Here is a 15,277-nt window from a genome sequence, read left to right as displayed (position 1 = left end):
TTTTTTTAAATTGCTTAGTTTCATTTGCTTTAAATAAAGACATTTATTAATAATCAACAAATACTTTCTCAATACTTTTTAAATGTGACAACGCCGGTTTTTCCACTGAGGTCTTCATATATATATATATATATATAAACACACTCACACACATATCAAAAAAAATTATCAAAAATTGTTATTATATCAAAGGTATGTTTTTTTTAAAAAAATCTTTTACATCATTAAACAGAACTTACCTTGTGAACTCAATGATGACGACAACATTTCAAAAAGAAAGTTTCTAAAATCAGGGGGTATTTCACCAGATTCTAGTTTTTCTTCTACACTTGGTTGAACATAGCCAAGAGAAATTAAACAAACTTCATTGTACTTCCACCTTAAAATATTAATTATCAAATAAACTATTAACCGTAAGATAAATGTGGGAGAAAAAAGAAACAAATTCCTAGAAGAATGAATTTAAGAATCAAATAATAAATGACCAAATAGACAAAATTTCTAGCTTTTTAAAATCAAAACCTTCAATGTATGTACAAAAACCTTTTTAAAAAACCAAAACCTTTTTAAAAAGCAAAAACTCAGAAATAAAAGTATTTTTTACTGATTGATTTTTTAGAAGATTTCAGATCTGGCATTCATATCTTAGAAGAGAACAAAATATGGCCCGATAAATGCTAGTTGAAGTTTCCAAGTTAAGAAACTTTAACAAGCATTTATCAGAAACTCTGTTACCAATAGATTATTTTGTCTGTAATGAGTTATAAGGTTGAAAAACTTTTCTTGATGTTTTGATGTTATGATGATTTTTGTTATCAATGTAATGGCTCTCATAAACTGGCCTTCATAAACTGAAGTCATTCATGACATGTCTTCAAAAGAGTTAATAAATTTTCTGTTGTAACACAAAATTATAATTTCTTTTTTTAAAACTGTTACTCATAGGTGCTTAAATTTATTAATTTTTACTTGTTATAAACGAAGAAACTGTATCTCAAAACTCACTTAAAATAATTAATATTCCAACACACCAATTTATTAGCCCCCCCTCTCCCCTCCTTTTTCCTGTTTTCTTAAATCAGGACAAAAAAAACTTTTTTTGACCTCACTTTCTTGAAATTCAAAAATATGATGATCAAGGTATTTAAAGGTTCTTATATTTCCTGTATTTACAGACTTTTTACAGACTTTTTTTGTTACAGTTTCACATGCATGAATGTGTTTCACATATCATGAAAATCTTGAGTATCTAACAGAATATTTTGATAAGTTTCAAAAACACCTTCAGTTTCCTGTAATAGTAAGAAATTGTATAGGTTGCACAGGAGACCCATGATAATTTCATGATTTTTTGCATTTATATTTGTTCACTTTAATTATCCTGTTAGCTTTAGACTTATATAGATCAAATATATTAACACATATTTTTAAAACTATTCTATACATCCATAGAAACATAAACCTTATCTTTTTTATCTTCTGTGTCCGTATGTACATTAATTTTACATATTAAAATATAGTTTTGGTGAATTCCTTATACATATACTATACATATGCATGCTATACATAAGTGTGCATCAGCATGGTGAATATACATATGCGTACTATACATATGCATGCATCAACATGGTGAATTCCAATAAAATTTTTGAACTGCAATCAAATTCTTTTTGGTCCAGCTAAAGTAACACTAATATAATTTTGTGCACTAATTTTGATAAAATATTAATATCATATTATGAGTATCAGACAGGTAGATTTTGGTAGTGCGCTAAGGTGGTTTATACTTTTCAAAATTTTGGATATAGGAGCGCGCGCAATATTTTTCTTATGTATTTGGATATTAGAAGAAACGTGAATAATCTTTTTTCTTAAAAAGTTTATCTAGCGGGAGCGCAGGGCGTTTGAGAAATTTAAGTTTTACTAAAAAATCATCAAAATGGCACTTTTCTGTCTTTTTTTAAAAAGCTTATGGGAATGCAATCATTAAAAAACAATATATTTATAAATATTAGAAATGGTAAAGCGTGTAATAATTTAATTATGTAATAGTATATTAAAAGAATCTTTAAACGTTTTGTCATGTGTGGGCCCAGGGTGTTTCTCTAAAAAAACTCTAAAAAAAATTTGTATAAGAATCTTATTTGTTATTTTCAATGTACATAATGCAACTAATAAATATAAAATGAGGTAAATTATAAAACATGGTCACCAAATTTTGTGGGCTAGGGGTTATACCCCCCTCTCCATTATTATTAAAAATCATAAAAATTGGTCAATGGCAGGAAATGGTGTGTGACTTTTTATATGCTATAAAGTTGGTCTTATAATTAATTTGTAATTAAATAATTAATTAAGTAATTTGTAATTAAGTAATTAATAATTTGTAGGATTATGACTAAGATAATAGTTTCCTATTTATTTATTTATATATCCTATCTATTCTATTTATATATGTTTTACTTTTTGCATCCTAAATTGTATCCATTGTAATAAAAAAAAAAGAAATGATGTAATTAACAAATTTATAATATATATATGAAGATAGTCTTTACTACAAAAAGCTTCGAATCTTTTTAAACAAACATAATATTAACTTTATTGCGATAAATTTCGAGTCTACTCGACCACAAATTACAATTGCCCTAAATTGCATGAGCTATTGGGTAATGGCATCGAACTTTATTTATTAGAGCTGCCTACCCTGAGAAATTTACGATATGGAATTTTATTGGATGAAAGATCAGTAACACATACAAGATGTATGTGTATACAAATATCTATTAAAATAAAAAGTATTTGGTCAACAAATTCTACATTGCTGTTGGTCTCTGCAATCGATAAATATGCAGTCGATAAACTTGTCCTTGAATGGAACATTGCTAAAGACATTGGAAAATTGAGAACTACGTTAAAAAAAGAAATATGTATACAGACAAACTTGACAAAAGTTATTTGACTTGACAAAATGCAAATTCTTAAGCTGTAATGAAAGTGGATGTGACGGTTGTCTTTTTAAACCATATGTAACTTGTATATGTCCAAAAGTAGCAAAGATACCTTTGCAAGAACTATTTTTCTTACAACCTCAAAGAAATAAAATTGGCAACAAAAGTGCTTTACAAATAGGATTAGTTGATGTATCAGAGACATATCGGTTAGCAAGATATTTGGATAGAAAAGAATCAGACTCTAAAATACCTGGAACTAATAGTGAGGATATAGGTAAATGCTAAAATATCACAAATATTTTTGTCAATTTTTGTTGCAACTTATAACTATTTTATTAAAATTAAATAACATCATTTAAGCACTTATTTTCTCATTTAACAATAGAATTTCAAACAACAATACACAATTTGGACATTTTGGCAACGAAAGTGCAAATAGTTCAGAAAAAGATAACTTCAGTTTAAAAAAAAATTACTTAGATATTACCACGGTTTCTCAAGCAGCTATTAGGTATGGAGTATCTAACAGAGCTGCAGCAGCTATAGTTACTGCTGCTTTAGCTTCTGCAAGAGATGCAAATTTTTAAAGAAAAATATTATTTTATTGATTACAACAAAATAAAACGAAGTAAGACTAAGTTAATGAAAGAAATCCAGGGCTGAAAAAGCAACAATGAATAATAATATTTTCAATATATTTTTTTTGATGGATGAAAAGATTTAACTAAGTAAATGAAAAAAGAAGATGGAAAATTACATCCATCGGAAAAAAAAAGAACATTATTCAGTTTGTTTTGAACCTAGATCAATTTCATTTCACTAACAATTGAAGGAAGAGTAGAAACTGCAGCTGAGCAAACAGCTGATAAGCTTTATAAATGGATTGTGGATCATGATGTTGGAGACTCTTTAGTTGCTATTTGTGCGGACTCAGCAAAACACTGGTTGGAAAGGAGGTGTTATCCACTACCTTGAACATAAATTGAATAAAAATCTAATATGGATAATTTGTACTCTACATAAAAATGAACTACCTAGCCGACATCTCATGATTCAGCTTGGCGGAAAAACTGCATTGAAAAAAAAATTTTCTGGTTATATTGGAAAACTTATAGGTAAGGTTACTAGCTTCAAAGTCAAAGATAGCATAATAAAATAATTTAATTTCCTAATGCAATGATAGAATTCGACTCTGAAGTTGTCAAATGGATTTCGGATGATCAAAAGTATAAAACTACGTAGGAGTTTTTTGAAGGGAAAGAAATTGGGCCACATTTGCATGCAAGATGATTGAGTTTCGCAAATAGAACATGTTTACTTTGGTGCTCAGAAATTTTACTTACAGTTGAAGAAACAGTTCATTGCTGGAGTTTATGCACCACTTGGGTTTGAAATTAAAGTAAAGTGGAAGTAGACTGAAGGGCCTAACCATATATTCAAAGATATTAAAACTTTTTTGTCATCAAAGACTTAAAGTTAAAGATATTGCAATGTCCTATGTTTTATCATCTTTATGGAATGCTCATAGTGAAAATGTTCTTCAAGCATTGTAGTCTAAAAAAAAACAGAAAGAAAATTTGCATTTAAAACAACTTTAAAATTAGGAGGAGATTCAGAATACGGAAACACTAATGTAAGAAGTAGAAAACATCATATACATAATGAAAATGCTGATTCACTTTATGATCTAATTAATTGGAGATTGGACATTGACAGGAACCTTCACTTACATGTTTATTGACAAAGAGTGAACTTTTAAAATACAATGATACCCCAATGAACATACATTGTTTTCCTGTTCATGGGCAAGCTATTGAAAGATTTGTCAAAGAAATCACAAGAGCTTCTCAATCAGCATTCGGAAAAGATAGAAGAGATCGGTTCATCAGAGCAACATTAGCACATCAAGAAATCATTAATGTCTATATTATGTCTAATTGTTTTTTGACGATTGCATCCCCATAGGCCTAAAAAAAAAAGAAAAAAGGTGTCAGATTGACATTTTTTTAAATGCCCTGCGCCCACACAAGACAAACATTTTAAGAGAAAAAAAATTATTCACGCTTCTTCCAATATTTTATTACATAATTAAATTATGTGTGCAAAAGTATAAAAACATAGATCTTTTTTCTAGAGACGATAATTTTTTTACTATTAGTTTTCAAAGATAAGTCTAAATTTGGTTTTTCTAGTATGGTTTCTCCCAAGTCTCTTATGTTTGCTTTTGCAATAAATTATTTTTTGTGCACCTTAAAAAGCCACATGGATATAATTGGCCATATTAAATGACATGGCTCATATAACCCAAGTGCATGGATCAATAACAGCAAATAATGTACTAACTGTAGTTTAAAGTATAAAAAGAAAAAGAAAATAGAAAAGGAAAGAGAAAAGAAAGAAAAAAAGAAAGAAAAATGAAAGCAAAAGAAAATGCAGCAAATTAAATTTGTTAATAATTTTACATGATCATAAATGGTGGTTATAAATTTTGAAAGTTGCCAAAATCATATTAAATGTAACTAAACTGGTCCTTTTCTTTGAGTAGAACTTGTTTACTCAAACTTACGTAACTCAATATTTTTTTTCAAGATACAACAAATGATTTTAAATTGGATGCATTTAAATGTCACATCGCTGTAAGATGTCATTCATGAAGATGTCATGAATGACATCTTACAACTATGTGACAATGGTTGAAGGTTGGCTGCAAGAGCAGGTATAATTACATTTAAAATGTATTTTTGCACCTTGCCTAGAAGTGAAAGGGGATCATTCGAAGATCTGTTCCAGATATGGCAACAGTATTCCATACAAGGACTGATTTGAGATTTATATGAATTTGATATATAATTTCCAAGAAAGATTAAAATTGTTAATTCTAGAAGATGAGGGGTTAACTCTAGAAGATAACTCATTGAGTACATTACCATCCATAAATATAGAAAGACCTAGATTATTGCAATAACGATTAGATGAAAAAAATTGAGTTTTATCTGAGTTCAAGTTCACCAGCCACTGAGAGCCCCATGCTGTAGCAGAAGTGAGATCCTTTTCAAGCTCAATGCTCATTCCAAGCATTCAGAGAGTGTTGGCTTCTTATCTAGACAAAAATAAATGGTAGCATCATCAGCAAACAATGCCATCTTAGTGAGAATTTTTGGGAGATCATTAATGTAAATTGAACAAAGTATAGGGCCAAGGATAGAACCTTGAGAAACCCCGGAAGTTACAGGAAATGAAGAAGAATGCTATCCATCGAGCACAACTTATATACTACGATTGGTAAGAAAGGATTCAATAATTGTATAAATGTTACCTGATACACCGCAAGAAGAAAGCTTATGGAGAAGACCAGCATGCCAAACTTTAAAGCTTTAGAAATAACAAGAGTGATAGTCCTAACCTCTCTTAAATGCAATTAGATTCAAGATGAGAGATTAAGTGTTTATTAATGAAAGACTCAAAAACCTTGCTTATGATTGGAAGACAAATGAATCAGATTTTTGGAAAAGCATTTTTGTTGATAGATATGGAAGTAATGGTTACAATTGGAAATTGCAGCAGCACAATGAGAGAAAAACGATGGAGAAGAGCAAGACGACTTGGAATCGTCAAGAGGTAATAAAAAATTCCATGTAAGCCTGAATCCAAGAAGTTACATAAGAAGCATATTTGTCAGCAGAAAGACAAAAGATTTCTACCCAAGGGCCATCACAAAGAAAATCACGAAAAGAATACCAGTCAGGTAGTTGTAAGAAGTACAATGATAGGGGATTCTTATAATGAAGAAAAATGAAGCACCTTAGGGTGAATGTGAAGAAATTGAGCACTGACTAGGATCAGAACAAGACTTAGTAGAGTAGAGAAGGTAAATGATTAGGATTGTCTGAAAAACAAGTTGGAAAGTTGACTTTTTGAGTTAGAGATTAAGAAAGACAAAAGTTGTGAGCTTTAATGCCTGCAGAGTCACTGACACTTGAACCAAGCCATTTAGTGTGATGAGCAATAGACATCAACAACAACAATATTGGCTGAAGGATAAAGAGAAAGGGCTCGGCCAATTTGATCAGAAATAACATTAAAAAATATGCAGTTTAGAGATGAAGGAGGGCGATATATAACAAAGAGAAAAATAGTGAAGTGGTGCTAAGCGAAAGCACATGAAAAATTATTTGTGGATTCTTAGTTCTTTAAAACTTAGTTTCTAAATAATACTTTCTTTAAAACTTAGTTTCCTGACAAATAGCTAAAACGAATTTAAATGCCCAGGCCAAATCAAAAGAAGATAACCATTAACAATAAGATCACAAGATGAGACAAACCATTGGAGTCTTTACGAATTAAAGGAAGACAATCAACACTAAGATCGCAAGATGAGACAGCCGAACTCAAATTAGTCTCACAAAGAGCATGTAGGTCTGGTGAACTTTGCAAAAGATAAGATTCAACAGAAGTAAAGTTACTTTGAAGACCACAAATATTAGTGAATGATAGATTTTGAGAACTTGATGATGACGATGTTTTTTTTGATACTTTATTTATTTACGTCATTTTTTAAATTGGTTAAAGAGCTTGACTTGAAGCACATGTAGTACTCAGTACACTATTTAATAGATCAAGAGTTAGAACGTAATAGATGAAGAAGGGGTGCGAGGCTGGTCAACAGATAGAATTTGTTTACCCCTTAAGTTTTTATCTAGGAAGCCTTCTACAAGCCTCCTAGACAAAGACTTAAAGGGTAGCAGGATGCATTTAATGTCTCCCCAAGATCAATACTTTTATTGAAACACCATCTCTGCATGTCAATGTAAAGACGATCTTAGTACCTAATTTTTATTTTAATAAAATGTTAAAATACCAGCCCATGTTGTTTTGAGCTCTCAGTTCATCAGACTTGCGTTTTAATCTTGCAACAGCATTGCATAACTTTTTTATAGCACTTTTAAAATTTTCTGATAGACTCTGAAAATAAAATAAATTTAACAAAAATAAAATCACTAAAAATAAACAATAAAAAATACAGTAATTACAAAAACAATATTTATATAAAAATATTATAAAAAGATAAACAAATATAAAAATGTTCATACTAGTAACAGATATTGGGCTGAAATGCGAACTGAATATGAAAATGTCTCTTCGTCTTCATCTTCAACAAATTGATTTGGATCATTTGACCATAAATTTATCTAAAACATTATAGTTATAACTTATCATAAACTAATTCAATTTCCCAAAAACTAAACATAGAAAATAAATCAATCCAAACAATCATGAATCTTGTGAAAAAAAAAATGAAAAAAAAGAAGTTCCATATACAGAACAAATTTGAATTTGATCTGTATATGGAACTTCTGAGATTATAAAATAATATTTTAACTTTTATTTAACATTATTTTTATGAATTATTTTTGAAATAATGAAGTATCATTATTGTGAAATAAACCTTTATGTTATAAAAATGTTTTTAATCAAAATATTCTGAAATTTTTAAACTTAAAATGATGGTATTTATAAAAGCTATTTAGAGTTGGTTTCAAACATAGAACAATTTTGCATTTTGAATGAATAATTCTATAAATTAAAACACTAATGAACTAAATAATTTAAATATAATTCAAAAGTGAATTTTGATAGCAGGGTGAAAGTTGTTCATGATTATCTTAACCAGTAGGAGTTTTTATCTTGTTCAAATAAAAAAAATGTCATCAATTAAACTTTTGTAAAGTGTAATGGTTGGAACTGTTTGGTAATAGTAGTATCAAGACAACCCATAAAAAAATTAGTATAAGGGCTACCATGCTAGTACCATAATAGTAAATGCTACCATGCTAGTACCATAGATTTGTTGATAAAGTGGTCATTGAATTTCAAAATAGTGTTGGTAAGTATGGTATCAAGTATAATAGATATGACGTTGGAAGATGGACATTTATGAGGAAGTTTGTAATTAGGTGTCCTGGCCATGTGAAATTTCACTGCTTCAATACATTCATTACGTGGAATATTAGTATAAAGTACAATGACATCTGCAGTGGTGAACATGACTTGTGTGTTATACAATCACTTGACAAGTGATTGTATAAGTTTGGTAATAAAATGCAATAAAAAGTAACAAGCTGAAATAAGTAGACACAATGGGATATGAAATAAATAGGCATAATGGTCTAAATAGGTTTAATTAGGTATATTGGTCCAGCCAAGCTGTAATCAAGCCCCAAGGCCATTGTGTTTCAGATTCCATGGATAAATGGTTGGAAAGGTTTGTTATGATTATATTGTTAAGATTGTTAAGATTTCCTATTTGATACATTTATTATCGACCCATTGTGAGATGCTCATGTTAATTACCTGGTAAAATATCTGGTTTGGATGTTTGATGTAAAAAGTAGAATAGTGGATAGTGTTAGAATATGGCATACACAACTTACAGTAAATAAGGGTAATAATGAAAACAAGGTACAATACAGATCTCAGCAACATTGAATAAAGAATATGCCCTCAAAACAGATGGTCATAGCAACCTGGACCGTAAGACAATAGCCCCTTTAAGAATTTAATGACTCACAAGTTTAAAACCTGATGAATGGCAACAGCAATAATAGAAGTAGCCTGGACTTCTAGTACATAAACAAGACATCTGCCTTGTGCGCAATGTAAACTGATAGTTTGATATGTGTAAGTCCTTGCTGTGTCCTTATTATTTGTTTGTATGTAATTAGTTACCTAAGGTGGGTGGGTCATGTATGCTTATAGACACAAAGGAAAAATAAAGATCTGGGTAGTACACAAGAAGAAAGTCTAAACACAAAAAATCAGATATAGGTTGTATGCATACATTTCATAAAATTTAACAAGAAACCATAATTAAACTATTCACTTTTAAAAATGACCACAACAACCAAATGATCTGTATACAGAACACTTATAAAAACGGTCTGAATGTATTAGGAAAAAACCATAAAATTTTTTTTTTTAATAATTGGAGTTATTGTACCTAATTGCATTATTAAAAAAAAGTAAGCCAATAAATTATGAGTGAAATCTTAGGTAAAAATTTTAAAATCAATTGCAAATTTCATGAGTTTAAAACAATATATACATTTATATTTTGATACAAACATATTCGAAATAATGCCATTTTCTATATATTTTTGCAAAATAAAAAAAAGATTAAAAAAAAATATCAATAATTAATAGCATCTCAATAATTAATAACAATAATAAAAAAAAAAAAAGAAAAAAAAAAGAAGCACCAAACCATTAAAAATTTGAGAGAAAATAAATTGTACTTATATCAATAGAGTGACCCCAAGATAATTATAATATAATAATAAATACACTAGCACAATGGTAGAGGAAAAGAGAAGATAATTTAAAGTTATTTAAAAACAATGATCAGAATTAAAATAAGTGAATCACATACCACACTTTAAAAATAATAACAAATTTAACAGATGTGTAAAAAAATGCAAAAGAATTAAAACATAAGAATCTTTCAAAAAATGTTTTCAAAAAAAAAATCATTTTGACATTATTAAAAACATTAAAAACTTTGACAGTAAAAGATAAATATTTAGTAATAATATATTAGACCAAAAAATTTTGTTTTTGTTTTTTGCAGTGCATAAGCATTCATTATTTTAATCATTTTTTAATTTTTATTTTGGCATGTTTGAGAAAATATTACATAAATAGCTGGTTATTTTGCATAAAACTTCCCACAAAAGAAAAAAATTTATTTATGGTTTTTTCAACTTTTGAACAGTTGAATTTATACTTCAATTCTTTTATGATATTAAGTATACTACAGATCAAAACCTAATTCAAAAATCAAGTTAAAAAAAATTTGGTCTGGGTCAATTTGATGACTTCAAACTTTTTAATAAAGTTCTTTAATCAACTGGATCTTTCTAAAATGTTTATTTGCCATGAGTAGATCAACATCTAATTTGATATCCAAAAATACTTACACTAATAAGATCATGCTCTTTAAAATCACAATGTATTTCAACTTGATAACAAAAATATAAACTTTAGCCTACAATTATGAAAGAAAATAGGTCAGGTTTTTAACTTTTTGTTTTATAAAATCAACTTGTTTAAGTTATTAACTTGTTTCATAAAATCAACTTGTTTAAAAATTATTAACTTGTTTTATAAAAATCAACTTGTTTAAGAGTTATCAACTTTTAAACAAGTTTTCTCAAGAACTTCAGTGGACCTTGATCTGAGATTTTTGCACATATCTATGTTATTACTAATAAATTTTACCAATTTTGAAAGCTTTTTATTTTGAATCATTTATAAGTACTTTAACCAAAATGTAAGAGGATTAAATTTTTTTTTTTTTTAACTTGCTTTCTTAAGAATTTTATAACCATATTATTCTTTGATATTGGTAAACCTGTATAATAAAACAAAGAACAATGAATACAAAAAATTAAAATAAAATTAACATATTCAATTCATAATTAAAATCCACATAAATTAAATTGTAACTAAACATTCTGATCTTTAAAGTACATTTAAATGATTAACATCAAAGCTGATTTCAAATAATAAAATCAGTTTGCACTCATAATTTCAAAATAGACTGTAACAATAAACAGTTTTATAGATAAAAGATACATAGGTATAAGGATACAAAGCAGCAAAACAAAATGAAAAACAAATACATTTTTTCGATAATATTTGTTATTTTAACAAAACTTTTAGGGATTGTAAAATATATTGAATTAATAATTTTCAGGAATTGAATTGGTGAGAAGAACAGTCCATTTTTTTGTTATTTGCACTTTTTTTCATAATTTCATTTAACTTATGTTGATTTCTCTATGTTCTTCAAAAATAATACTATTCCATCTTTCTTTCATTATTTTTTATAATGAAAGAAAGATGGACTAGTATTATTTTACTATAACTGTTTAAAACTTAAACATTGATTATCTCGAAATGAAATATTGGACTAGTACTCAGGGTTCATGGCAGTTTTAGAAATTCATTTTCCGTGTTTTCCCTGAGTATTCCCTGATTTTCACCCGATTTCAAGTACTTTTTCCTTGAGTTTGAATGGTGAAAAGTATATAATTTTCCTTGTTAATGTTGAAGGATATAATACTTTTTCAACTGAATCCATGTTCCCCTAATATTTTTTAAGAAATTAAATACTTCTAAAAACTTTACTTGCCTTGATAATGTTTAACTCATAACTCTATCTCTATCGACGAATGAATTGAACTTTTGAAGAATAAAAAAAGATACAGCACAGAGGATGAAAATGAAATTTGTGACCAGTGATCTTGTTCCTAAGTTTTATAAGGTTCTGGTTCGAAAAATGTTATAACTTTTAAAAGATCTTGAAAATAGATACCTAAAACTTTTATTCTGAAAATGAATTGAGTGAGTGAACGAAATGAATTAGGACAAGACCTGTTACTAATTTTATATTTAAACCTTTTGAAATTCAATACTAGTCATGATTCAAAGATTTATTTAATCTTAAAAATGGTAGATCTTTGGTTTTAGAAAAAATTTCAACTGATGATGAAGAAAAGTAGATAAAATTTTAGCAACAAACCTGGAACCAAGTATCTTGTTTGATTTATAGTAAGGGAAGCAATATCATTAAAAGATTAGATTAAAACTTTTGGCTAAAGATGTTCTTTATATTCAAGATTACTATTAAGCGAAGTATCTTAAGAATGATCTAAGTGAAAGAATATGTCAAAAAAAACCCTTGAAATTAATTGCAATAAATCAACTATGCATTACTAATTCAATTTGTTTAAAATTATTTACAAAAAAATTCCATAATTTATATATGCTTTACAATGGTTTTTTAACTATTTGTCTAGTGTAGAGAGTGAGAGTTTGTTTAATTATACAAAGTTAAGATTCTAAGTAGTCACTTCAAACTAAAAAATAGTTTAAAAAAATAAAGAGAAATGAATAGAAAGTCTGTATTATAATTATTTGTATTTTCTTTAAAAAATATTTTTAGTAAAAAAAAACAAAAGCAAGAAATATAAAATGAGCAATGCAAAATCGTACCGTATATCGTAGCAATGCAAAATAAACTTTATTTATGTGATATAAAAATTTAAAACCTAAAAATGTGATACAATATTAACTTAATAAAGAGTACCTATAATGACCAATACATAATGACCAAAAAGTTTAATATAAAGGTAAAATGAATTTGAGTATATAAAAAACTTACTAGCAAAAATAGTTGAACATTAAAAAAAAAAAATTAATAATTAAATAAAAAAAAAATTTTTTTTGTGTTAAAAAAAAATTATTTAACAAAAAAATTTAACAAAATGGTAATTTAATTTAAAAAAAGGGTTTATAAACAAATTTGTTCGCCAGCAATTACTCATATGAAAACTTGTTTGTAAGTAATTTGCATATAAATTAAATGTTTATATGCAAACTAGAATAAAAAACAATATTGCCAGTATTTTGCATATAAATTATTTTATAGAATAAAATTAAAAAAATATATACTTGTTCGTCAGAAATTTACATATAAGCTATTGTATAAAATCAAAATAAATACTTGTTTATCAGTAATATGCATTTAAACCATTGTATAGAGAAATTTTAAAAAATATATACTTGTTCATCAGTAATTTGCATATAAACCATTGTGTAGAATAAAATATCCTCAAGGTATTGTTCAACAGTTTCTTTAAACTTTGGTTTTTCAACTAATGCTGAGATGAATTCAAATATACTAAACACTAAATTCTCAAAGCTGAGTATTTCGCCTGAAATAAAAAATGACAACAAAAAATAAGATCAAAAATCTTTTTATGATCAGCACTGATAACACCCACACCAATCACCATAACGAATACCTCTCTTCCCCCCCCCCCCCCACACACACTATCATTAATATCTATCACTGTCAATATCACTTATCTCTAGTTGCCTATAATTAATATCAACTGTACACAATACCAATTATTATAATATTTATTATCTTATTTTTATAAATATTTTAATTTAAAAACACCAATAATTTTAGAAAGAAAAAAAACAAGAAATCTCATACAATTAAAAAAAAATGTATTTTTTGAGAAATATAATTATAATAATTTAGTTAGTTAAAAAAAAAATTTTTTTTTTAAATCTCTAACTATATTTTATTTTATTTTGCTTATTTATTATTAGATTATTATTTTATTTTATTTTACTTAAATTTTTAGATTTTATTTTACTTATATGAGCTTTTCAAAAACTACTTTTTCAAAAATTTATTTTTTCAAAAAATTTTTAAAAAGCCTGAATAAACTTGTGACTCACGATGAAATAAAATTAAGTTACACAAAATAAGCAAAAAAATTATATTAAACCTACAAGCAAAATTTCATCACTTAAACAAACATCAAAGATTTACCATCTTCATCAACCGGATCTTCTGATAAATCAACACAATTAACTGTAGTTTTTATGTATATATCAACACTCTGAGTAAATGTCTGCCATACAGGTGGTAAAATACTACTAATAAAGTGAGATATTGTTCTTGGAAAGTTTTTGACAACTACTTCTAAAGCCTAAAAAATTAAACTTTTGATGTTTGATTATAAAAAAATTTTTTAAATTTTCAAAAAGTTAAATTTTAAAGTTAGATCTTGGGGCGCCTAAAATGAAAATTTGAAAAAAACAAACAAAAAAAACTTGTTAATTTGCAATTGCTGACAACAAAGCTACACAAGCTGCTAAAAAAAAGAAAACCAGAGTTCAATCCCCACCACATCCCTGGTGGTATTGCGCTTAACTTGTTTCTCCACGCAGCGGCCTTGTTATTCAAGGTTCGTGTTACAGAATTATAGAGTTGAGAGAGGGTTGTTACCATAACTAAAAGTAGTCTCCTTGACTGTAGTGGCTTTCAGTGGCCTTGAAGAGGTGAATCAAAATAAAAAGATGAAAAAGCAGCCAAAAAATAATAAATAAATAAAAAATAATTAAAGAAAAAATAATTAGAGAAAAAAAAATCGCAGCAATTCTAAAAGAATAAAAGTTTAGAAAAAAAGAAGTGAAAAAAACTTTTAAAATTCTTTATAAAAATATAAAGAAACAACAACAAAATCTACTAGTCAAATTATTGAGTGTCTTCCTGTGATTGAGTGTTGTCCTGCTGTGAGCTGTAATCCTTATCATACTAATTGATTGACAGCGGAGCATTTGCTAAGCTGCAACTTGCCTGATACTAATAATTGGAATTACCACCAAATAACAGTGGTAACAGTGAAGGTGAATATTTTTTTATTATGACAAAAACAGATAATATAACACAGGAACTAAAAACACAT

At 27.4% G+C, this 15,277-nt stretch overlaps 1 protein-coding gene across 1 annotated transcript in view; it reads right to left on the bottom strand.

The window, feature by feature from the left end:
- Positions 1–15,277, bottom strand: part of LOC100213557 (importin-9) — an 87,313-nt gene that overhangs the window by 47,435 nt on the left and 24,601 nt on the right. The window contains exons 9-13 of the mRNA XM_065814716.1: positions 14,359–14,518; positions 13,575–13,726; positions 8,042–8,140; positions 7,810–7,913; positions 240–379 (exon numbers count right to left, since the gene is read on the bottom strand). Of these exons, the coding sequence (XP_065670788.1) occupies positions 240–379; positions 7,810–7,913; positions 8,042–8,140; positions 13,575–13,726; positions 14,359–14,518 (655 nt within the window). The remainder of the gene's footprint in view (positions 1–239; positions 380–7,809; positions 7,914–8,041; positions 8,141–13,574; positions 13,727–14,358; positions 14,519–15,277) is intronic.

The sequence above is a fragment of the Hydra vulgaris genome, chromosome 12, assembly GCF_038396675.1.
Source record: "Hydra vulgaris chromosome 12, alternate assembly HydraT2T_AEP".
NCBI lineage: Eukaryota > Metazoa > Cnidaria > Hydrozoa > Anthoathecata > Hydridae > Hydra > Hydra vulgaris.
This window is presented reverse-complemented; position numbering and strand designations above follow the sequence as displayed.